At 45.9% G+C, this 26,544-nt stretch overlaps 1 protein-coding gene across 2 annotated transcripts; it reads left to right on the top strand.

Annotated features, from left to right (window-relative positions):
* On the top strand, window positions 1-26,175 carry LOC118077881 (hepatic lectin-like). 2 transcript variants are annotated; one of them, XM_035101608.2, is made up of 6 exons: window positions 1-108; window positions 17,756-17,863; window positions 18,577-18,651; window positions 23,636-23,787; window positions 24,895-25,007; window positions 25,723-26,175. In XM_035101608.2, the coding sequence occupies exons 1-6, from the start codon at window positions 66-68 to the stop codon at window positions 25,874-25,876; spliced, it is 645 nt and encodes a 214-aa protein (XP_034957499.2). In that variant the 5' UTR covers window positions 1-65; the 3' UTR covers window positions 25,877-26,175. The 2 variants fall into 2 exon arrangements, with proteins under 2 accessions (XP_034957499.2, XP_034957506.1); XM_035101615.2 differs by lacking the exon at window positions 1-108 and adding an exon at window positions 880-1,203.
* Window positions 26,176-26,544: the final 369 nt, after the last annotated feature.

Here is a 26,544-nt window from a genome sequence, read left to right as displayed (position 1 = left end):
AGGTAAACTGTAAAGTCCTCATTTTGGAAAGTCAAGATCTGGAGGGGGGAAAGGACCTCTGCAAGATGGAGGAAGAAAAAATGCAAGATGACTTCCGGACATATAAAGGTAATTTTTTTCTCCTCCTCTTTCTCCTCATCCTTGGCACTGTTAACAGCAGTGCAACCTTAATTCTGTCACAGTTAAGAGTGGACTGTGACAAGGAAGTTTCTGGCTCAGATCTCTATTTGACACTATTGTGCCTTGTCCAATAGTTCATTTATGTATTATTTGTTTGTTTATTCTGACTTGTGTCCCCCCCCCCTGTTTTCTGTGCTGCAGTATATGTGCTTGTCTAATGCCACAAGACATATTTATTTTTCAGGCAACAGGCTTTCAAAGTCACTTATTAAGTCTGTGTTGAAAGTATGCAAGGGGTGTGTGTGTGTGTGTGTTAGACGAGATGGAGTTAACGGGCCAAGAAATAATTTCTTTCATTAGTCTACTTTAGGGAGCTGAGCACATACTGGTTCCACACACATTACTGGAAATTGAGGTTTGCACAAATAATGTGAATTAAAGCACTCTAGTCAACTTACTGCAACAAATTCACTTTTTTTTAAAAAAAGGCCTTTTATGGTTAGGAATGTGACAGGTGGAAATGCACTGAAAAATGTGCAGTGAACAAATGGCTAATGGGAAGACCTGCAAGCAAAATGTTGGTCCCTCTTTTGTCACTGAACCTCCCTGCAAACAAAGGATGTCTGCCAAATAAAGACCTGTAAGCTTTGTAATAGCAAATCTGGATGAATGCTTAAGAAAAAGGCCATTCAGAGGTTCTTTTAATGTACAGGTCAGGTTACCGGGCACAGAAGTGTGGGATGCAAAGGGTTAAGTGAAGTCAAGTCACAACAATCCCTAGAGAGTCCACTTGGAGGACTGTGGGGGAACACATGACTAGCTTGGTTTCCTGTTCCTCCACATGCAAATGAGTTGGGGAAGTGGCAGATAAATTCACTAGCGAGAAGCCATTTCCTCCTCTTGGACCAGACCTCTTGGACTACACACATCTAAGAAGCAACATCTTAGTGAGTCTCCCTCTAGACTTCCAGCCCAGAGAGAGATGAGATGGAGTCTCACTTCCTATAAGTGAACTTCACATGTATATATCACTTTTTACCTAAGCCAGTCTACCGTTTGAGTGTGCTATACCTCGAGATGCTTGTAAGTAAATATCTTTTATACTTTTAAGAGCATTGTGTCATGTCTTTTCTTTTAAGAGGGAAAAAGGGGAAAAATACCAGGAAGATACACTTTATTTTACAGGCTTAAATCAAGCCTTCGCAAACGCTTTTCTGCTGTGTATTTTGCAAAAGGGGAATGGTTTTACTCTGCTAAAGTTTGGTGCTTGCTAGCGCAAGCGGGGATAGGATAGAATATATCTCCTCATCCACATCCCTGAACATTCCCACAAGAAGCACCTAAGGAAATCAGAGGTGGAGGGGCCAAAGTGACTCCTGGGGGCCCTCCAAGACTGCTGCTTTATTGTGGGCATGTTTGTTTCTTAACCCCACCATAAAACCAACACAAGGCCGGCTGCAACTGCACCGCAAGCAGCAAATAACCTTCATGCACAGCCGATACTTCAAGAAAGTTCCAAGACATCATACAAGCGCAGTAAGATAGCAAGAAAGGCTGCACCAAGGCAAGTGTTATACCGTTGCACGCCACCCCAATCTCTGAGGGGTGCAAGATTTCAGGGATCCCAGGCACTTACCAGGGGCTTGTGTTTCCTTTTGGAAATGAGGCACAGCGGAGACTCTGGTGTCTTTATGATATATGGTTTATTTACACATATATACAACCTGAGTCTATGATGGAGGAGTTCATAGCAAGGGTCTTGTTTCTCCAGTAGCCACAACCTTGGATTCCAACAGAAACCATCATTGCTCTGTCTCTCTTGCTCCCCATTTGCTGTTTTGCTGCTAACTCATATCAGAGCAACTCTCAACTCTCAATTCAGGCTTTGTCCATCCAACTGTCTCTGAGTTGAGTGAGGGGGCCCCACCCATTTGCCATCTAGCACAGAGCTTGCACCATCCAGGGATTACAGGGGCCTGGCACACTCATAACAATCTTCTTCTTCTTCTTTGGCGATCACTTGTAGCCAAGTAAGGTCGTCTTCCATAAACACGGTTTTAACAGTGAGTCCGTAAGTGACTGTGGAGGCCAATTCTGGAACTGCACGTCCTTCCACAGTGGGGACATTGGTTTCTGGGTGGGAGTTGATCACGGTGTGGATTTGCCAAGTGTGCCTTCCTCTTAGCACGTTTCTCCCTTGTGTCCTCAGATTGAGTGTCTTCAAAGCCCATGACACCTTTGGTAAAGGCTGTTCTCCAACCGGAGCACTCGCAGGCCAGTGTTTCCCAGTTGTCAGTGTTTATACTACATTTTTTAATATTTGCCTTGAGACAGTCTTTAAACCTCTTTTGTTGGCCACCAGAATTATGCTTTCCATTTTTAAGTTCGGAATATAGTAGTTGCTTTGTAAGATGATCATCAGGCATCCGCACAACATGACCAGTCCAACGAAGTTGATGTTGAAGAATCATTGCTTCAACACTGGTGATCTTTGTTCCTTCCAGACACCGTTGATGGAATCTTTTGAGCAGTTGGAGATGGTGTTTATAAGTGGTCCATGTTTCACAAGCATATAATAAGGTTGGTAGTACAATAGGTTTCCCTGCGAATGTTCCGGTCCTCGAACACTCTGCACTTCAATCGGGAGAAAGCTACACTCGCAGAGCTCAGGCGATGCTGGATTTCGGCATCAATGTTGGCCCTTGTGGAAACATAACTGCCTAGGTAGGAGAAGTGATCAACATTCCCCAACATTACACCACTGAGTTGGATTTGTGGCGCTGCAGAGTATTATTTTGTACTTGCTGATGCAGCACTTTGGTTTTTTGGATGTTGAGTGATAGCCAAGTTTTTCGTAAGCTTCTGCAAAAATATTTAGGATGGTTTGGAGGTCATACTCTGAGTGTGCGCACACTACGTTGTCATCAGCATACTGAAGCTCTATGACGGACGTTACGGTAACCTTACTTTTTACTTTCAGCCTGCTCAGATTGAAGAGCTTTCCATCTGTTCGATATATGATTTCTACTCCGGTGGGGAGTTTCCCTTTGACAAAGTGCAAGATCATGGCAATGAAAATAATGAATAGAGTTGGGGCAATAACACAACCCTGTTTAACACCTGATCCCACTGTGAATGGTTCACTTTGAGAGCCATTGTTATCTGCGATTGTTGCTGTAATATTGTCATTGAGGAGCTGAATGATGTTTACAAATTTATCTGGGCAGCCAACTTTCAGAAGGACAGTCCACAGGGCATTACGATTAACAGTGTCGAAAGCCTTAGTCAGGTCAATAAACTCCATATACAGGGGTTGGTTTTGTTCTCTGGATTTTTCTTGAAGCTGTCGCGCGGTGAAAATCATGTCCACTGTCCCCCTAGAGGGCCGAAATCCATTTTGAGATTCAGGAAGGGTCACCTCGGATATTGTTATGAGATGGTTTGCTAAGATCCTTGCAATAATTTTGCCAGCTGTTGCTAATAGATAGATGCTAGACTTCCGGAACGGTGCTCTGGAGATCGGGTGGGGATCTGCGCTCCTGCTATCTTGAGGCAGAACTGACGCTGGGCAAAGAAAACAATGGGGGACAAGGCGTAAGTTACCCCGACCTCAGGGGGGGGGATCGTGAGGGCAAGGGCCCAAGGCAGTGCGAAAAGGGGCTCTCCAGAACACTTCTAAATTTAAAGAACAAAAGAGAAGGAGAAACGGAGAACCCCCGGCACTGGGAAACTCCCCAGAAACCCAATGAGGGAGTGCTGCGCTCTCCTAATACAAAACTGTTAAAAACAAGACGTCTCTCCCACAAACTAAGGACAAAAGTGGTAAGGACCTAACAGAAGCAGAAGACATCAAGAAGAGGTGGCAAGAATACACAGAGGAATTATACCAGAAAGATATGGAGGTCTCGTACACCTCAGGTAGTGTGGTTGCTGACCTTGAGCCAGACATCTTGGAGAGTGGTCAAATGGGCCTTAGAAAGCATTGCTAATAACAAGGCCAGTGGAAGTGATGATATTCCAGCTGAACTGTTTAAAATTTTAAAAGATGATGCTGTTAAGGTGCTACACCCAATATGCCAGCAAGTTTGGAAAACTCAGCAATGGCCAGAGGATTGGAGAAGATCAGTCTACATCCCAATTCCAAAGAAGGGCAGTGCCAAAGAATGCTGCAACTACCGCACAATTGCGCTCATTTCACACGCTAGCAAGGTTATTCTACAAGGCAGGCTTAGGCAGTATGTGGACCGAGAACTCCCAGAAGTGCAAGCTGGATTTCGAAAGGGCAGAGGAACCAGAGACCAAATAGCAAACATGCGCTGGATTATGGAGAAAGCTAGAGAGTTCCAGAAAAACGTCTACTTCTGCTTCATTGACTATGCAAAAGCCTTTGACTGTGTCGACCACAGCAAACTATGGCAAGTTCTTAAAGAAATGGGAGTGCCTGATCACCTCATCTGTCTCCTGAGAAATCTCTATGTGGGACAAGAAGCTACAGTTAGAACTGGATATGGAACAACTGATTGGTTCAAAATTGGGAAAGGAGTACGACAAGGTTGTATATTGTCTCCCTGCTTATTTAACTTATATGCAGAATTCATCATGCGAAAGGCTGGACTAGATGAATCCCAAGCCGGAATTAAGATTGCTGGAAGAAATATCAACAACCTCAGATATGCAGATGACACAACCTTGATGGCAGAAAGCGAGGAGGAATTAAAGAACCTTTTAATGAGGGTGAAAGAGGAGAGCGCAAAATATGGTCTGAAGCTCAACATCAAAAAAACCAAGATCATGGCCACTGGTCCCATCACCTCCTGGCAAATAGAAGGGGAAGAAATGGAGGCAGTGAGAGATTTTACCTTCTTGGGCTCCTTGATCACTGCAGATGGTGACAGCAGTCACGAAATTAAAAGACGCCTGCTTCTTGGGAGAAAAGCAATGACAAACCTAGACAGCATCTTCAAAAGCAGAGACATCACCTTGCCGACAAAGGTCCGTATAGTTAAAGCTATGGTTTTCCCAGTAGTGATGTATGGAAGTGAGAGCTGGACCATAAAGAAGGCTGATCGCTGAAGAATTGATGCTTTTGAATTATGGTGCTGGAGGAGACTCTTGAGAGTCCCATGGACTGCAAGAAGATCAAACCTATCCATTCTGAAGGAAATCAGCCCTGAGTGCTCCCTGGAAGGACAGATCGTGAAGCTGAGGCTCCAATACTTTGGCCACCTCATGAGAAGAGAAGAATCCTTGGAAAAGACCCTGATGTTGGGAAAGATTGAGGGCACTAGGAGAAGGGGACGACAGAGGACGAGATGGTTGGACAGTGTTCTCGAAGCTACGAACATGAGTTTGACCAAACTGCGGGAGGCAGTGCAAGACAGGAGTGCCTGGCGTGCTATGGTCCATGGGGTCACGAAGAGTCGGACACGACTAAACGACTAAACAACAACAACTCCCACAAACTGGAGAACCATAAATTTGTTTAAAAACACACAAAAAAAACCCGCAGAGAAATGGGGAGGGGGGGAGAATTGACGGAAATAAAGCTTTTACTAACAATTAAACAGAGAAAGACATGAAAGGAGAAGGGAACCGCAACAAAACACAGCTATCCTCTGTCTAACGACCCTGCAAGAGGCTTTTTAATAAAAAGAGCAAAGCTCTTATATTTAAATCGGAAGGATTAAAATTGAGGAAGTGGAGATAGAAGTGAAAGCAGACTAAGGGGAAGGAATAGTGCACAGAACAACAGCGATAAACACAGCCTGGGTGGTTCTTCATAAGAAACAATCTTGACAATAAAAAAGAGCGAATAAATGGCAAACAAGCCTAAAATATTTGCTGAAAGCGCTAGGTGGACTAAAGGGATAAAACGCCATTGAAAGCCACTAATGCCATTAACGGAAGTTAAGAAGGATAAAAACAGGAAAAGAAAGCAAAGAGAGAAATTGGAAGCATTAGAGGGAGGTGTTGTAGTAGTCAAAGAATACATCAAAGCAACATACCGGTAGTTAAAGGTAAAACAGTGCTGCCACCTACAGGCCAATGAAGAAACAACAGGGGAAAATAAATACATTTTTAAAAAGAGAGCACTGAGGGGCTAAAATATTGGCACAACTACTTTTAAGAAGGTTTACAATCTACAAATTAGGAAATTGGATATATAAATAATTGGATAAAGGGAATTCCCAAACTGGATACAGAACGCCTAGACAAGAGTTAAGACAAAAAAATAAATAAAGTTAAAAAATAATTACGCTAGATGGGATCAAAGAAGGCTTCTGCCGTGAGTGGCTCAAACCCAGCTCAAAGTTATCAGTGCAGGACATCAATAATAGAGGGAGATAATAATACGTACATGAAAGAACTTATAATGTCAATGGAAAGAATGGGAAAAAATCTAAGTGACAATATAACAACTATTTCTTTCTTTCATTTAATTGAGAACTTTGATTTATATGATACTTGGAGAACGAAAAACCCCACAGTGAAAGATATTACGCACTATTCGGAAGCGAGGAAATCGGGGGGAAGAACTGATACAAAATGGTAACAAAGAAACTAATGTTAAGCTTAGAAAAAGCTGAAATTTTGAATAGATCTATTTCGGATCATAACCCAGTGACAATCCAAATGAGGTTTCAAAATAATACCAAAGGGAGGTGGAGAATGAATGATGAGATATGGAGAGATGATCAGAGAGTAATAAGAGCGAAAGAAGTTCTGAAAGAATTCTTTGAAATAAATGAAAAACAAGAAACCGATAGGAAATTAATATGGGAAACAAGTAAAGCCTATATGAGAGGATATGGGATTCAACAAATGGGGAGGATTAAAAAGAAAAAAGGGAAAAATATAATGGAGATGAATAAACAAATAAGAGAGAAAGAGAAAGACCTAATAAAGAACTCAAGAAATGAAAAATTATTGCAACATATTAAAAGATTGCAATCCTACTTATCTGACTTAATAAATAGTGAAGTCAAAAATAAAATTATATGGACAAAACAAAGATACTTTGAACAGGCAAATAAACCCGGAAGAATGCTAGCTTGGTTGAACAAAGAAAAACAAACTGAAAGAGTAATAAATAAGATTATAGATGAAGGTAAAGAAATTACAGATCTACAACAAATCAAAGCCAGTTTTATAAATTAGTATAAAAAACTATATAAATAAGAAAAGAAAGAAATCCAAAAGTATTTAATAGAAAATAACCTACCAGAAATTAATGAAACAGAATATCAATACCTTAATGCAGAAATCGAAGAAGAAGAAATAAGAAATGTGGTCAGAAAAATGAAAGAAGGGAAGTCACTAGGGCCTGATGGGATCTCAGTTAAATATTACAAAAAATTAGAAGAAATATTGGTACCCAAACTTAACGCAATAATGAATGAAATATTAGAAAAAGGAGAAATACCAAAATCCTGGCAAGAAGCCTTAATAACCCTGATACCTAAAAAAGATCAGATTTGAACTTAATTAAAAATTATAGACCAATTTCTTTATCATATATAGACTATAAACTCTTTACTGGAATCTTAGCAAATAGAATGAAAAATCTCCTAAACAGAATAATAGAGAATGACCTAGCTGGTTTCCTTCCAGGGAATCAAATAAAAGACAACATTAGGATAATTATTGACCTTATGGACTATACGGAATTGAAACCCAGCATGAAAATAGTAATGCTGATGGTAGATGCCGAGAAAGCCTTTAACAGCGTGTCATGGAGCTTCTTAAATAACACCTGTGAGAGCTTGAAATTGGGACAATTTTTTTTTAAATGGAATACAGGCAATCTACAAAGAACAGAAAGCAAAATTAATTATAAATAATGAAATTACAGAGGAATTCAAAATCGAAAGAGGGACGAGACCTCTCTTATTTATCATGACTCTGGAAACATTATTAATAGAGTTGAGAAAAGATAAAGAAATAAGAGGAATTAATTTGGGAGTGCTTTGCTATAAAGTCAAAGTGTTCGCTGACGACATGATTATTATGACAGAAACTCCAGAGGAAAGCATCCAAAAAGCCTTGTGTTTAGTCGTTTAGTCGTGTCCGACTCTTCGTGACCCCATGGACCAGAGCACGCCAGGCACTCCTGTCTTGCACTGCCTCCCGCAGTTTGGTCAAACTCATGTTCGTAGCTTCAAAAACACTGTCCAACCATCTCATCCTCTGCCGTCCCCTTCTCCTAGTGCCCTCAATCTTTCCCAACATCAGGGTCTTTTCCAGGGAGTCTTCTCTTCTCATGAGGTGGCCAAAGTATTGGAGCCTCAGCTTCAGAATCTGTGCTTCCAGTGAGCACTCAGGGCTGATTTCCTTCAGAATGGATAGGTTTGATCTTCTTGCAGTCCATGGGACTTTCAAGAGTCTCCTCCAGCACCATAATTCAAAAGCATCAATTCTTCGGCGATCAGCCTTCTTTATGGTCCAGCTCTCACTTCCATACATCACTACTGGGAAAACCATAGCTTTAACTATACGGACCTTTGTCGGCAAGGTGATGTCTCTGCTTTTTAAGATGCTGTCTATGTTTGTCATTGCTTTTCTCCCAAGAAGCAGGCGTCTTTTAATTATGTGACTGCTGTCACCATCTGCAGTGATCAAGGAGCCCAAGAAAGTAAAATCTCACTGCCTCCATTTCTTCCCCTTCTATTTGCCAGGAGGTGATGGGACCAGTGGCCATGGTCTTGGTTTTTTTGATGTTGAGCTTCAGACCATATTTTGCGCTCTCCTCTTTCACCTTCATTAAAAGGTTCTTTAATTCCTCCTCACTTTCTGCCATCAAGGTTGTGTCATCTGCATATCTGAGGTTGTTGATATTTCTTCCAGAAAGCCTTAGACAATATGAAAAAAATTGGCGACGTATCTGGATTTAAACTAAACAAAGATAAATCTAAAATGCTGATAAAAAAATATGAGAGAGAAAGATAAAGAAGAATTAGAAAAAAATAACAGGAATAAAAATAGAGAATAAAGTGAATTATTTAGGAATATGGATCACCAACAAAAATACAAACCTGTTCAAAGATAATTATATTAAGAAATGGAATGAAATAAAAAATAGCTTAGAGAAATGGAAAAGTCTAAATCTTTCAATATGGGGCAAGGTCTCTATGATAAAAATGATAGTACTACCAAAAATTTTGTTCTTATTTCAAAACATTCCCATAATAATTGGAACAAAGTATCTCAAGGATTGGCAAAAAGATTTAGCAGACTTTATATGGCAAGGGAAGAAGGCAAGAATGAAAATGGAAATACTGACAGGTGCAAAAGAAGCTGGAGGCTTTGCACTACCAGACCTGAAATGATACTTTGAGCCGGCCTGCTGGACTTGGTTAAAAGAATGGTTAATCTTAAAAAAATATGAAATTTTGGAACTGGAAGGATGGAATAAAATCTTCAGCTGGCATGCGTACTTGATGTATGAGAAGAGCAAAATCCATAAAGATTTTGAAAACCATACAGTAAGGAAGGCCCTAGTGGAAGTATGGGAAAGAACAAAAGAAAGGATAATAGATAAAACTCCATGGTGGACATCACCGCTGGAGGCAAATTCTACTCTAAAATGCAATAAAAAAGAAGTATGGCTAACTTATAGAGAGATAACAGAAAACATAAATGGAAATACTAAACTGAAGGAGTATGAAGAACTAAAAACAAGAGGGATATATTGGTTAGAATATTTTCAATTGAAGGCAACATATGAAAAAGACATAAAAACAAGTTCTATACAATAATGAAAAATGTACAGGCTTTTAGATAATACAGATTCAGATCAAGAAATAAAAAACAAGTATATATGTAAGTGGGAACAAGACTTGGAATTTGAAATAGATTATAGTGAATGGCAAAAGTTCTGGGAGAAAAATATAAACTTCACAGCCTGTTACACGTTAAGGGAGAACTTTATGAAACTACATCACAGATGGTACTGGCTCCAGACAGGATAGCAAAAATAAAGAAAACTACTAGCAATAAATGCTGGAGATGTTATAATACGATTGGCACTTTATACCATACGTGGTGGACCTGTCCAAAAATTAAAAAGTTCTGGGAAATGATACATGAAGAGATTCAAAAACTAGTAAAAACATCTTTTACCAAAAGGGCAGAGTCCTATCTACTAGGAATTTTATATAATGATATTTTATATAATGGCCAAAGGCCTGGAAATGATGCCTTATGAGGAACGGCTTAGGGAGCTGGGTATGTTTAGCCTGGAGAAGAGAAGGTTAAGGGGTGATATGATAGCCATGTTCAAATATATGAAAGGATGTCATATAGAGGAGGGAGAAAGGTTGTTTTCTGCTGCTCCAGAGAAGCGGACACGGAGCAATGGATTCAAACTACAAGAAAGAAGATTCCACCTAAACATTAGGAAGAACTTCCTGACAATAAGAGCTGTTCGGCAGTGGAATTTGCTACCAAGGAGTGTGGTGGATTCTCCTTCTTTGGAGGTCTTTAAGCAGAGGCTTGACAGGCATATGTCAAGAATGCTTTGATGGTGTTTCCTGCTTGGCAGGGGGTTGGACTGGATGGCCCTTGTGGTCTCTTCCAACTCTATGATTCTATGATTCTATATCCCCTGTGATAAAATCAATATCTTTCTATATGCATCAATGGTGGCGAGAGTAATAATTGCAAGAACTTGGAAAGGAAATACTATACCAACGAAAGGGGGAATGGATAGACAAGCTATGTGAATATCTACAGCTAGCTAAATTAACGGACTTAATACGGCAAAAACCAAAAGAAAAGATCAAGAAACAAAGGGACTGCCTAAATGAAACTTAAGGAAAAGAGGTCTGGGAAACAAAACATGGTTATGCTTAGACTAACCCTGCAGGATATAAAAACAAGATGGACATTTCACTAGATTAATGTCTGTGAATATAAGAACAGTACACTTGTCAGAGGGCCTGGTATGGCTACTCTAGAGTAACGACTCCAGCATGGTCTTTTCAGGCTTTTATTAAGTGCTGATTATTTACAGTGTTCAGAGCAGTAAAAATGCATCCTTAAGGTGAGGTGTCAGAACTCCCGAATGGCGATTGGCGCGTTTTCTTCCAGCACCACAACTTTGGCAGACCCAACCTCTTCCCCCTACGTTTGCGTCGCAATTCGGGAGTTGGGGGGATTGGCCTCCCCCCCGTGCGTCCAACTTCCTGTCCCACCTGAGGCATGGGCTCCACAACCCTGCCTGAGCCTCGGACACCACTTCCTGACTCTCCGCTGGAGGCAGAGCTCTCCTTACTCTCTCCAGCGCTTGGTGATGGGCTGGAACTTAAGATGGGAGGGACTTCCCTGTATCCCTTGTCCCTCACATCCACCCCCCTCCCAGGCTCCTCTCTCCTCCTCCCCAGTGGCTCTCTGCTTGCTGGGGACGAGTGAAATCCCAAGAAGTCTGTGGCATCCGAGCCTGTGGGTGTGAAAATTTCCCCCCAATCCTGCGATCTCTCTCCTTCCCCCTGAGAAGACGGAAATCCCAAGAAGTCAGTGGCATCAGAGCTGGTGGGAGTAAAAATGTTCTGCCAGTCCTCTCCTGCCTCTGACGTCGTTGACCTCGGTGAAACCCACACCTCTTCTTCCGTGTCCTCAAATTCCGCTTCCCATCTCCATGGGGAGCTGCTGCCTGCTATCCCTTCCTCCTGCTCCTCCCCCTCTCCCTCCCTTTCCATGTGCCAGGGCTTGGGCCTGTGGGGGAACAGGGCGTGGAATTCTTCCACTAAAAATTCCTCAGGTACTTCCGTGGCCGGTATCCACTCATTGTGGGATGGCGGAGTGTCCTCCCATGCTATCAGGTACTCCAGTCCTCTCACCCCTCTCCTTGAGTCTAAAATCTCAGTTGCCTCATTGAGCTGTCGGGCGTTTCCCGTCTCCCCCCCTCCCTCTGGAGGCTGATCGCTGTCCCTGAACCTGGTACTTTCCCTGTACGGCGACAGCAGTGATCTATGAAACACTGGGTGCACTCTCATGTCCTCCGGCAGTGCTAGCCTGAAGGCTACCGGGTTGACCTGTTGCGTGACCGTGAAGGGGCCCAGCCTCCTGTGTGCTAACTTTCTGCATCGCCCCCTGGTGGGAAGACCTTCCGAGGATAACCAAACCTTGTCCCCCACCCTTATGACCTCTCCCGGCCGCCTGTGGCGATCTGCCCCCTTCTTATACGCTTCCTTGGCCCTCTCCAAGTGTTCTCTGAGCTGTTGGTGCACCGTCTCCAGGTCCTCTGCCCACTCCTCGGCCTGTGGGCCCTCTTCCTCCTCCTCCCCCTCCCTCTCCGGGAAAGATCTGAGGTCGCGCCCATAGTTGGCCTTAAAGGGCGACACCCCTGTGGAGACGTGCACCGCATTGTTGTAGGCAAATTCTGCCAGTGGCAGGCGATCCACCCAGTCCGTTTGCCTCTGGCTGACGTAACATCTCAGGTACTGCTGCAGAATGGCGTTGACCCGCTCCGCCTGTCCATTGGTCTGCGGGTGCCGAGCCGTCGACAAGCTGACCTCCACCTGCAGGAGGTTCATGAGCCGTCGCCAGAACCTGGAAACAAATTGGCGGCCACGATCCGAAATAACTCTTAAAGGCAATCCATGCAGTCGGAATACGTGGTCCACAAACAGTTTGGCCGTCTCTTCTGCCGAGACCGCCCTGGCACACGGTATAAAGTGGCACATTTTGGACATGAGGTCCACCACCACCAACACTGCGGTCTTGCCCCTGGACGACGGCAGGTCTGTGATGAAGTCCATGGACACTACTTCCCACGGCCTGTGCGGTGTGGCTAATGGCTCCAGCAAACCTGCTGGTGGCGCTCTGACCACCTTTGCTCGCTGGCAGGTGTCACATCCCCTGACATAATCCCGAACATCCTCCCGCACCCCTGGCCACCAGAAGTGTCTCATGACTAGGTGAGTGGTTTTGTCCCTTCCGAAATGACCCGCCGTTGGGTTGTCGTGCATCTGCTTGAGAACCTTACCTCTCAGCTGTTTGGTCGGGAGGTACAGGGCTCCCCTGTAAAAAAGCAAACCCCTCTTCTCCTCAAAGTCTTTGGCCTGCTCCCTCCCCCCTCTCAGGTCTCTGAAGATGCGGGTGGCAAATTCATCCGCTGCCGTCAGTGCTGTGAGTTCTGCCTCGCTCACCACTGCTGCACCGCATGACCATGCAGATGGGGGGAAAACGTGCCTGGGTGCTGGTGGCAACTCCTCCTCCATGTACTCTGGCTTGCGGGAGAGGGCATCCGCCCTGACGTTCTGCTCCCCCGGGATGTAGTGGATGGAGAAGTTGAAGTTCGAGAAGAACTCTGCCCACCGTATCTGCCGCTGGTTGAGCACCCTGGCCGTTCTCCAGAACTCCAGGTTCTTGTGGTCTGTGCACACCTGGATGGGGTGCTTGGCGCCCACCAGGAAGTGTCGCCAGTGCTGGAACGCCGCGTGGATCGCGAGAAGTTCCCTATCAAACACTGTGTAGTTGCGTTCAGGCTGGGTCAGCTTCCTGGAGAAGAAGGCACAGGGTCTCCACTCTCTGTTGGCGTCCAGTTGCAACAGAATCGCTCCCACAACTTTATCAGAAGCATCTGTCTCCAGGCGTAGGGGCGCATCCTGCACCACGTGGAACAGGTGCTGGTCTGACGCGAACACCCTCTTGAGGCTTTCGAACGCTGCTTGTGCCTCTGGTGTCCACCTGAACTTCTGCTTGCCTCTCAGGCAGTCGGTGATGGGAGCCGTGACCCGAGAGAAGTTCTGGATGAACTTCCTGTAGAAGTTAGCGAAGCCTAGTAGTCGTTGGGCATCTTTGCGCGTCCTGGGGCTGTGCCAGTCCAGGATGGTCTGCACCTTGTCCTTGTCCATTGCCAGTCCCTTGTCTGACAGCTTGTAGCCCAAGAAGTCCACCTCCTTGGTGTGAAACTTGCACTTCTCCAGCTTCACATACAGGTGGTTGTCCTTCAGGCGCTGCAACACCTCCCTGACATCCTTCACATGCTGCACTGGGTCATTGGAATAGATAAGGATGTCATCCAGAAAGACCAGGCAGTTCTTGAAGAGGAGGGACCCCAGGACGTGGTGCATGAAGGCCTGGAAGCAGGCTGAGCCCCCTTGCAACCCGAAGGGCATCACCAGATATTCAAAAGAGCCCAGAGGCGTGAACATCGTGGTCTTCCATTCATCGCCTTCCCGGATCCTGATCAAGTTGTACGCCCCCCTCAGGTCTAGCTTGGTGAAAATCTTGCCCCTGCGTGCCGCTGTCAGGAGATCATCCACTCTGGGCATGGGGAAAGCCACTGGCTCTGTCACCGAATTCAGCCGTCTAAAATCCACCACCAGGCGGCGCTGTTGCGTGTCTTTCTTGTCCACCCAGAAGACCGGGCTGCCCCCTGCTGCCTTGCTTTCTCTGATGAACCCCCGCTTGAGGTTCTTGTCGATGAAAGCGCGCAGATCCTCCAGTTCCTGGTCTGACATGGCGTACAGCTTGGCTGGGGGTATAGTTGCCCCTGGCACCAGGTTGATCTGGCAGTCAAAAGGCCTGTGTGGGGGTAGGTGGTCGGACTCCGCTTCGCTGAAGACCTCCTGCAGGTCCCAGTACGGCTTGGGTATCGCCTCACCCCCTTTGACGTGCATGGTGGCCACCGTGGCTATCGGAGGCCCCTCCCCTGGTTGGTGCTGCATGCAATGTTCCAGACAAAAGTCCGACCCAAACGTGATGCATCTCTGGTGCCAACTTATGGAAGGGTCGTGGCGCGCCAGCCAGCTCATTCCCAAAACGATGGGGGGGTCTGAGATGGTCGTGACGTTGAAAGCCAGTGTCTCTGAGTGCCTTCCCACCGTCATTCTCATGGGGGGGGTTTGATGAGTGATGGCCCCTCCCAGCAACTCTCTGCCATCAATGGTGGCCACATGCAGGGGAAAATCCAGCTGCAGAAGTTGGATTTGGTGCTCTTCTGCAAAGTTTCTCGAGAAGAAGTTGGCAGATGCCCCACTGTCAATTAAGGCGAGGACTGACAGGGGGTAGCCATTTGGGAGCGTCAGCGTGACTTCTAGAACCACTCCTGCTCTGGGAGGGGTGGGCTGGCTCTGCTCCTCTCTGTGCGGGTGGGCGGGCTGGGGCTGTTCACTGCTGACTGTGCCTGGCTGCTGCCCCTTGTCTCCTGCAGCCAGGCTGTCTCGTTTCCCTGCTGTGGTGCTACGTCAGTGGGGGAAGGTACAACCGTTCCCGCCTTTCCTTGCCACTCCCTGCGATGAGGGCAGTCTCTGACGCGATGCCGGGGGGAGTTGCAGAGAAAGCAATTCCCTCCTCTTCCCTCCTTGCGTTTTGGCGCCGCCGGGGTTTGAAAAGCCCGCGCGCGCGCTCCCCCGATCTCCATCGGTTCCGGCTCTGGGCTTGGTCTGGGCGGGTCTGGGGGCGGTCCCTGGGGTGGGTTTTGGTGATGTGGTCTGTCCTGAGAGCGTGGGAACCAAGGTTTTGCTGCGCGCGTCGCTTGTTTGTCATACCATCTGGATTCCTGCCTCACCCCCACCGCTAGCGCCGCTTTGCTGAGCTGATCCATAGTCTGCGGTCTAGGACCTCTTGCCAGCTCATCCTTAACGTCTGCATGCAAACCTAGGTAGAAGGCTGATTTCACTGGCTCACTGTTCAGATCCCACCCCAGTTTGTGCACCAGCATGGTGAATTTCGCCCAGTAGTCTCTAACTGTCGATTTTCCTTGTGTTAGGTCATGAAGCTCCTGTTTAGTGGCCTCCATTTCACTGTCGCTAGCGTACATTAATTTTAAAGCTTCTAGAAATAAAGTTGCGTTCTTCATGCAAGGATTTTTTTGCGCGATGAGCGGTCTTACCCATTCCCGGGCGGCCCCCGTCAAATGCTCTATGATAAAGTAGACTCTGTGCGCGTCATCTGGGAATTCTGCTGCATGCAATTCCAGCGCATAATTTATCTCAGTCTCGAATCCGAGGTACTCCCTCGGGTCTCCGCTGAACTTGGTGACTAGGCTCTGTCCCCTTCTCACTTGGACTAGCTGCGGCTGGGGTGCCCCCCCACCTCTAGCGGCTTTCTCCTCTTCCAACTTTTTCTGCAGGTCTAATACCATCACCCTTAGCTGTTTCTCAGTCTCCTCTTTTGTCCTCACCTGGTCCACCAGCTTGTTCAGCTCCTCCTGCGCCCCTCGCGCTTCCTCCTGAGCGGCATGCAATTGCTGCTGTGCGTGCGCTGTGAGGGTCTGTAGCTCCTGCTTCGCTGCTTCAGCCTCCAGCCTCCAATGCTCAGCCTCTTGAGCGCTCATCGCTGCACTCCAAAGTAGCCAAAAAAGATTCGGGAGTTGCTGTCAGAGGGCCTGGTATGGCTACTCTAGAGTAACGACTCCAGCATGGTCTTTTCAGGCTTTTATTAAGTGCTGATTATTTACAGTGTTCAGAGCAGTAAAAATGCATCCTTAAGGTGAGGTGTCAGAACTCCCGAATGGCGATTGGCGCGTTTTCTTCCAGCACCACAACTTTGGCAGACCCAACCTCTTCCCCCTACGTTTGCGTCGCAATTCGGGAGTTGGGGGGATTGGCCTCCCCCCCGTGCGTCCAACTTCCTGTCCCACCTGAGGCATGGGCTCCACAACCCTGCCTGAGCCTCGGACACCACTTCCTGACTCTCCGCTGGAGGCAGAGCTCTCCTTACTCTCTCCAGCGCTTGGTGATGGGCTGGAACTTAAGATGGGAGGGACTTCCCTGTATCCCTTGTCCCTCACAACACTATTAAGAGACAAAATAAAGAAAAAAATGTAAAATTGCTGTGCAGAAAGCGGTGGCAGTGTTCTAGGAATTAATGTATTTTGTCGTCTAATTTTTCTTTTTTCCTTTCTTATCTTCTTTCCTTCTTTAATTTCTTCTTTTATCTTTTCTTTTTTCTCAATTGTCTGTCTTCTTTTCTTTACCTGTCTAAAATAGTTTAGTCTAACAATTCAATCTATCTTTGTACATTTTGAACAGAATTGATTGATCTGCAACGAATAATGAAATGCATGATGAATTGTATATTTGTTTCTTTCATTTTAATGCATTTCTTGTGAATTTTGTGAGTTTTTAATAAATTAAGGGGGGGAAGGAGAAAAAAAGAGAGATGCTAATAGAGATGCTAGGGACGTGGGTGGCACTGTGGGTTAAACCACAGAGCCTAGGGCTTGCCGATCAGAAGGTCGTGGTTCGAATCTCCGCGACGGGGTGAGCTCCCGTTGCTCGGTCCCAGCTCCTCCCAACCTAGCAGTTCAAAAGCATGGCAAATTGCAAGTAGATAACTAGGTACCGCTCCAGCGGGAAGGTAAACAGCGTTTCCGTGTGCTGCTCTGGTTGGCCAGAAGCGGCTTTGTCATGCTGGCCACATGACCTGGAAGCTGTACGCCGGCTCCCTCGGCCAATAGAGCGAGATGAGCGTCGCAACTCCAGACTTGTCCGTGACTGGACCTAACAGTCAGGGGTACCTTTACCTTTAATAGAGATGCTAATAATAACAATGCACTCACAATGGATGCATATCCTCAGCTCAGAGCACTTGCTGGAAACTGTTGGAATAAAGGTTCTTGCATGATTCCAGCGGTCATGGAACAATGGCTATAACTTTCCCTTCTTTCTCTTTTCTTTATTTAAAGAAAGAAGTTACCTTAATTTCACCCGGAGGCCGGTCTTCCACATCTACGTCCTGCTGATGGCCTCTATCCTGGGAGCTGCTGTTTTCTTCATAGTGGCTCTTTCCAAAGGTACTTTGACCATTTCCCTCTTTATCGTTCAAAACATTTCATCTATAAAGGACATTGTTTCTTGACTTTGGCTCCGTCAGAAACAAAGGGAGGCGTATGTGTTGGTTTATTATTCTTTAATAACTATGAATGAATTTATAAATTTATTTTAAAGATTTCTATGCAGCCCCTCAATATAAATATTTCTAGCACAACTGGCAAAACAATAATCTCATAACGCTCATAATGGCATAGGGTGTGAATCAATCTGACTAAACTAGAAAAATAACTATCAATACCTGCCTAAATAAAAATGAGCAAAATCACTAAATGAAGGGAAGTGAAAGCTGATTTCTTATAGATGGAAAAATACAGTAAATAACAGGAGTTGCAGTCCACAACTGCAGGGCCACAGATTTCCCACCCCTATATTAGGAGATAATTTGTTATACAGTTAGCGTAATGCCAACTTCAAACCACCTTGTGATGTTTGGAGGGGTGTGGGAAAGGGAGGCATTGTTTCAAAGTTAATTGATTAATTAGCACAACACTGACACTCAATGTTATTACTAAGCATTCCATCGCTAAATATCTCCTGATTTGCCGTCTCTCCAGAGGAGATAATATAATAAACCGTATCACACCTTCATGCATCATAACGTCTGCAATTTAAAATGTTTCATTTCAGCTATAAATTTCTAACATTTCCCCTTTCCCTCTTTTAAAATTTTAAGCAACAACACTTTCAGCAGAACTGAGTGAAATGATTGATGAGAGTCCAAAGCCACGAACTGAACATGATTATGAATGTGAGTCTTGTAACATATTGTTGCCTGCCACCCCAATCCCTGCACCGTGCAAGATCCAAGATGTTCCAGACTCTCACCCAGGGTTCATGTTTCCTTCAGGAATGAGGCTCAGCGGCATAGCTGCCAAGTCCTGGCTAGAAAAATACAGGATCAGCAGCACCGGCACCAGAAGTCACTTCTACACATGTCCAGACATGCATAGAAGCAACTTCCGCTGCCTGATTTCCGGTACCCAGGCATGGGCAGAGCGGCACCAGAAGTCGCTTCTACACATGTCCAGACATGCGTAGAAGCAACTTCTGCTGCCGCCCGCCCACAACCTGTCACCTTAACCGACGACAGAGATCCCCTCACCTTCCCTACAGTCTTGTCAGCGTCCCCAGGACCGGTGGCGGCGAGGGCTGGGGAGAGGCAAGAGAAGGGAAGGGGAGACGGAAGGGGGATCTGACAGTCGTTTCATGGCGGAGAGTTGCCGCTGACATGCGGCTAGCTGGAGGAGGCTGCCTTTGCTCCTGTTTCGAGGCTTAGGGGAAGGAGAAGGGCGGGCAGGAAGGCTCAACTTTTCTCAGCCTCCTCTCCAGCGCAACCAAGGGCGAGGTGCTAAACCTCTCGGCTCGCAGCCAGCCCTTGCCCTTTGCTCAGCGATGCCAGATGATCCCTTCTTCTTCTTCTTCTTTTCTTCTTCTTCTTCTTCTTCTTCTTCTTCTTCTTCTTCTTCTTCTTCTTCTTCTTCTTCTTCTTCTTCTTCTTCTTCTTCTTCTTCTTCTTCTTCCTCCTCCTCCTCCTCCTCCTCTTCCTCTTCCTCTTCCTCTTCTTCCTCTTCTTCCTCTTCTTCCTCCTCCCCCCAGCTGTTGTTTCCTCTCGCTCGCTCACTCCCTGCCTCTCTCTCTCCCCCCTCCTCCCTCCCCCGCTTTGTGTTTCCCTGCCACACTGCCTGTGCCACCAAGTGAAACTCACAAACATGCAAAGCCTGGCAGCGCCAAGTTTAGTCAGTTTCACGAGGCAGAGAGAGAGGCAGGCAACCAGAAAGGGCACAGGAACTGCAGGGGGAGACAGTGGCAGCCAGTATGGAAGGCGGGGGAACCAAGAGGTGGTCTTCTTCGGAATAAAGCATAGAACTAGCTGCGTGTTTCCTCATTAGAGCTTTTGATTTTTGTCGAAAGGGCTCTTGGCCTGAGCGGGGAAAACATTTTGCCTGTGCTTTCTTTTGGTTAAGTCCTGTTCCATGTTTGAACGAAGAGAGAATCAAGTAGGCCCCAATGCCTGCATGTTGCTCCAGAGAAGGCAAATCCAGCAGAGACTGCTAATCCAGACGGAGCCGGGGATCGGGGCTGGGCTGGGGTGGGGAGAGCATAAATGGCAGGGTGGGCCTCCGAGTCACCACAGCAGCCACCGAGCGCTTCCCTCTGTCACCTTCATAGAGATCGGACCAACTCAATGCCGCTTCTAGTGTGTACTGATACAGCTCCACTAACTTTATTACACAGCGCGCAGCCAAACCCTCCTTAGCATGCCAGCTACCAATCACCGAGGGAGACTCTGCCAAGGCGGCCAATCACAAGGAGAGAAAGGGGTGGGCACAGAGCTGAGGAGGCGGACGAGGTACAGTTGGTTGACGGGAAGCAGCACCTCAGTGCAGCACCACACCACAGCACCGGATATTTACAGGATATTTCGCCATTACGGGGTCACAGCAGGAAACGGCTTTAAAAACAGGGGTTTCCCATGGAAAATGGGAGACTTGGCAGCTATGCTCAATGGAGACTGTGGTGTCTCTAGGATATATGGTTTATTTACAATTACATATACAACCCGATCCTACAATGGAGGGGTTCACAGCATTAGAAATCCAAGAGGGTCTGGTTTCTTGCATAGCCACAGCCTTGGATTCCAAAAAGAAATCAAACAATATTCTCAAGTGTTGCTCTGACTCTCTCTCTCCAGCTTGCTCCTTTTCCATCTGGCTCACTCACTGAACTATCAACTCTTTCCTTTGTCTTTTTCCTAAATACCCTCTCACAGATCCACTATCCTTTGTTTTCCTTAATGGCCCATCACCCAGACTATCACCTCAACACTGGAAGCTAGCCAGACTTGCATTTTAACACTTGTTGGATCCAGGGGTTAGAAAGGTCTCTGCTTACAGCCTACTTCTCCCCACCCCAAACTTATATTCTTCTCTAGGGTGATCAGTTCTCCTGAATCTCAGACCCTAAACATCAGGGAACAGAGCTTGAAAGCTAAGGAGTGGTGCTTCACACAGCAGTGATAGGCCTCAGTGATTTTCTCTTTGTTGTTGTTCAGTTGTTTAGTCGTGTCCGACTCTTCGTGACCCCATGGACCATAGCACGCCAGGCACTCCTGTCTTGCACTGCCTCCCGCAGTTTGGTCAAACTCATGTTTGTAGCTTCGAGAACACTGTCCAACCATCTTGTCCTCTGTCGTCCCCTTCTCCTAGTGCCCTCAATCTTTCCCAACATCAGGGTCTTTTCCAAGGATTCTTCTCTTCTCATGAGGTGGCCAAAGTATTGGAGCCTCAGCTTCACGATCTGTCCTTCCAGGGAGCACTCAGGGCTGATTTCCTTCAGAATGGATAGGTTTGATCTTCTTGCAGTCCATGGGACTCTCAAGAGTCTCCTCCAGCACCATAATTCAAAAGCATCAATTCTTCGGCGACCAGCCTTCTTTATGGTCCAGCTCTCACTTCCATACATCGCTACTGGGAAAACCATAGCTTTAACTATACGGACCTTTGTCGGCAAGGTGATGTCTCTGCTTTTTAAGTTGCTGTCTAGGTTTGTCATTGCTTTTCTCCCAAGAAGCAGGCGTCTTTTAATTTCGTGACTGCTGTCACCATCTGCAGTGATCAAGGAGCCCAAGAAAGTAAAATCTCTCACTGCCTCCATTTCTTCCCCTTCTATTTGCCAGGAGGTGATGGGACCAGTGGCCATGATCTTGGTTTTTTTGATGTTGAGCTTCAGACCATATTTTGCGCTGATATTTCTTCCAGCAATCTTAATTCCGGCTTGGGATTCATCTAGTCCAGCCTTTCGCATGATGAATTCTGCATATAAGTTAAATAAGCAGGGAGACAATATACAACCTTGTCGTACTCCTTTCCCAATTTTGAACCAATCAGTTGTTCCATATCCAGTTCTAACTGTAGCTTCTTGTCCCACATAGAGATTTCTCAGGAGACAGATGAGGTGATCAGGCACTCCCATTTCTTTAAGAACTTGCCATAGTTTGCTGTGGTCGACACAGTCAAAGGCTTTTGCATAGTCAATGAAGCAGAAGTAGACGTTTTTCTGGAACTCTCTAGCTTTCTCCATAATCCAGCGCATGTTTGCTATTTGGTCTCTGGTTCCTCTGCCCTTTCGAAATCCAGCTTGCACTTCTGGGAGTTCTCGGTCCACATACTGCCTAAGCCTGCCTTGTAGAATAACCTTGCTAGCGTGTGAAATGAGCGCAATTGTGCGGTAGTTGCAGCATTCTTTGGCACTGCCCTTCTTTGGAATTGGGATGTAGACTGATCTTCTCCAATCCTCTGGCCATTGCTGAGTTTTCCAAACTTGCTGGCATATTGGGTGTAGCACCTTAACAGCATCATCTTTTAAAATTTTAAACAGTTCAGCTGGAATATCATCACTTCCACTGGCCTTGTTATTAGCAATGCTTTCTAAGGCCCATTTGACTTCACTCTCCAAGATGTCTGGCTCAAGGTCAGCAACCACACTACCTGAGGTGTACGAGACCTCCATATCTTTCTGGTATAATTCCTCTGTGTATTCTTGCCACCTCTTCTTGATGTCTTCTGCTTCTGTTAGGTCCTTACCACTTTTGTCCTTGATTATGGTAATCTTTGTACGAAATGTTCCTTTCATATCTCCAATTTTCTTGAACAGATCTCTGATTTTCCCCATTCTATTGTTTTCCTAACCCTATTTTCTCTTAGGAGAAAATTTTCTCTTAGGAGCTTTCAAACCTCTCCTAATTGATCTCAAGTATAAAAGGAATATCAGAAGCGCCTTGCTGAACCTGTCCAAAGACTCTTTGATTCCAGAACAACACGCTCCACTTGCAATTTGCGTTATATTTGAGCTTTCACATGATCTGAAAGCCACTTCCAGAATTATAGTGGAATACGGTGCAAGTTTAGCATTTGTTTCCATATTATTTGCAAACAGGTTTTTCTCCGGAAGCACAGAAATGGGCACTAAACTTGCACTATACTCCACTACAGTTCCAGAAGTGGCTTTTGTGAAAGCTCACATATAATACAGAACTTTACAATTAGGGAACAGCATAAGCCTCAACCGTCCCAGGAAATGAGAAATCCTGTTTTTTCTCATGAGAGCACGGCAAACATTTAGGGCGCTGCAATATCGCTTGATTTCGCACTGCAATTTTCCCCTAAGAAAAGTGTTTTTTTGGGGGGGGGTGGCAATCTCTTTTGGGGCACCGTGCCCTAATAAAGTGTTTCTTCAGGACTGCAATCTTGCACAGGTCATGTAACTTGTGCAGAAGTGCAGCCCTGGAAGATGGTGTCCCAGTTTTTTGTCATGACATGTTGGAGGGTACGGAACAGTTGTTAAAACGGAATTAACTGCCATGTGAAAGCAGGCTGATTACCATCAGTCCCAGCCAGAATGCTCATTTTTGGAGGCAGCCAACTTCTGAACTTCAATTTTCTGGGAAATCACAAGTGCAGAGAGGACTGTTTGTGGTCTTTCCATAGGCATCTGCTTACCACTGCTTACCAGGATGCTGAACTAGATCCTTGGCTCTTCTTATGAACATAGGAGCTGCATTCAAACATCATCTGGAGGGCACCACTTTGCCAACTCCTCCTCCTCTAAATAGATGGACGACTGCATAGCTAGATACATGCCTACTGCACTTTCTGTGCTCTCAGACATCTCTGAGCTTTACTTTACTTTCCAAGGCGCCATTGGCTAATATTGTCTCTCTTTCCTTTGCTCAGTGTTCCCATGCAATCCTGACACTAGAGAATGGGAATACCACAATGGAAAATGCTACTACTTCTCCCTGCAGAAAACTAACTGGATGCAGGCCAGGGATGATTGCGCTGTCAGAAATTCAAAGCTGGTTGTCATTGATAGTATGCCTGAACAGGTAAAAAGAAAGGAAACAGCCAGGGCTGGTGTGCTAGAGTTGGAGGAATCAGGGGAAGTTGGGGGAAACCATTGCACCTAGAGATATTGGGGGGCTTAGTTGCCTTCCTCCAACTAACTTGGCATGCATCTCCCAATCACAGCCAGGCTACAGTTTCCAAACTGGGCTCAAGAGAACCTGGGGTTTTCCTGAATGCTTATGAGGGGTTCCTCAAAAAAAATTGTGGACAAACGTCTCTGAAAGTCAGTTTGACCGCCACTACGGATCTTCCCTTGTATCAACATACTGCCCATGGTTGGCCCAGTGGATGTGTTTCTGTATACCTGTACATGGCTCTCAATGTCTTCAAGATTTTCCAGTGAATTCAACTTGCCTCTTCCTTGATAAACCCATCTAATGGCTATTTGTGCTCTGTGCTGTACTGTGCTTTACAACATAGAAACCTAGGAAGCTGCCTTAGATCACGTCAGACCAATGATCCATCTAGTTCAAGATTGTCTACATAGACTCTCAGCTGCACGCCATGATTTCTCCAGCCCTACCTGAGGATGCCGGGTGATGGATCCCAGGACCTTCAGGAAGCAATGCAGATGCTCTGCCGCTGAGCTGCAACTCTTCCCGCCAGGTTCTGTGCTGGAGTGGCATTGAGTGGCCAGCCATGCTCAGCACACCACAAAATGTTGCCGCATGGAGTGCTTTCAGAGGGCCAGCCACCCTCTGCCAGGAGCCTCCATTTCAATGCTCCCTGACACCCAGTTTTCATTTCCTGCACACAAACAGCCAGGCAGCATTTCACTGAGCATTCTCAGATCTCATTGAGCTGTTTTGGTTTTCTCTCCCCACCCCCCCACCCCAGGCGACAAAATGTACTTCTGCTAACCTTAGGGACCACCACCAGTCTGTTGATGCCTCCTTCTTGCACATGGGTCATACTACTTTGGCTGCATAAAGCTCTACGCTGATGCAATACCCATGGCAGAACTGAACTCTGTGGAACCCGATGCAGCAATGGCCGAGAAACCGAATCTGGATTCTCCTGTCATCTTCCAACAAGAAAGTCCATGTACTCTCATGGCCACATTTATCTGATTTTTCTTTCTCATGCAGAATTTCCTTATGACCCGGACCAGGAATGACCGTTATTGGATGGGCCTCACGGACAGAGATGCTGAAGGACTCTGGAGATGGATTGATGGCAGCAATTACTACTCGGGCTTCACGTAAGCACTGAGTAGTTGTCATCCCTTTTGTTATGCAGCTGGCATCAAGTGCGGTCAAAACAAAATTGGAAATGGCATTCTCTTCTCATTCCATATCTAAAATTTTGCCAGCGGGAATTCTCACATGACTGATGTTCTTCCAAGCATAACCTCACCAAAAGCTTCCTTCTACATTGACTGTTCCCAGCCTTGGGTCCCCAAATGTTGGACTACTGTCTCCATCATCCCCAGCCAGCATAGACAATGGTCCAGGCTGATGGGATTTGTAGTCCAATAACATATGGAGACTCACAATTGGGAAATGCTTTTCTAAAGGGTCAAACTTTACACCCCCTTAAGTATGTCCTTGCCCCCCCCCATTTTTGAACTGAAATCCACCATATACGGTCTGAAAAATAGTCCTCATGGACTGCTAACAGCAAGATATGGCAGTGGAGATGATTTCAGTGAGAAAATGGCATAAAGGGGAAGTGGAGATGCTGCAATCCTGATCAAACACGGGGCACAAAGCAAGAACACCCCCCCAATATATTTCGGACTACCGGTAATAGCCTGAGGACTTGCATCAGTTCTGTTGCATGATTAGACCTCACAGGCACTATGACCCTAGTCCAAACCTCTCTTCCGGCACCCCACCCAAACTGCTTTTTGGTCTATCAAATTCTGTATATCTTGGATTTTTGATATTTTTCAAAGTATTTCACATTCAATGCAGGTACTGGAAGCCAGGGGAACCGAATAACAGTGGGAACGAGGACTGTGCACATCTCTGGGGTTCTGGGGAATGGAATGATGTCTACTGCAGCTATCTGTGCTACTACATCTGTGAGAAGCCCATGCCAAGTGGGAAGCATGGCAGGGGGACCTAAGCACTTCGGCTGAACTTTACCCAGGCAGGCATCAGAGGCTCAGTGGTCAGGCGCTGCAGGATCTCCCCACACGGAAATGTCACTTCCCCAACATAATCAAAGAGGTGCTCTAAAGATAACTTTAGTTTTAAAACCATTTGACCATTTTTTGGTTAACTCCTGGCTGATGCGAGATTTCTGCTCTTTAATTGATTTGTAACCTCAGCAGCAGCTATGCCAAATGGATTTGATAGGCTTTCACTTTGTATATCTTGAAGCTTGGCTTGACACTGAAATAAAACCCCAAGTGGGTGATGCTTGGTGAGATACTTTTACACCACAGGATGTTTATCCCTCCACATAATTAGTAGTCCCTCGCTCTGCCTGAGTTCTAGAAAACTGAGGTCCACTGTGGGCATGTGGGAAGGTATTTGTTTAGCAGCCTTTGTTCACCAATAGACCAGACTAGGGGGTAAAAAACAACAATAACAGCCCAAAGCACCACCATGTGTGTCACCCAGATGGCACCCAGCAAAACATCACTACACGTCTTTTTCTTAAAAAAAGATCCACAGTTAGCTAATATGTGATTTTATGTGGGATTTTCTTACCTTACTGCATTACCCACTAATCAAAAACCTGAATTAAATATGGGAGGGGAGAAGTGTATACTCATACACTTGGATGAG

The sequence above is a fragment of the Zootoca vivipara genome, unplaced genomic scaffold, assembly GCF_963506605.1.
Source record: "Zootoca vivipara unplaced genomic scaffold, rZooViv1.1 SCAFFOLD_39, whole genome shotgun sequence".
Lineage (NCBI taxonomy): Eukaryota > Metazoa > Chordata > Lepidosauria > Squamata > Lacertidae > Zootoca > Zootoca vivipara.
Note: the sequence above shows the minus strand (reverse complement) of the source record. Positions and strands in the feature narration are given on the sequence as shown.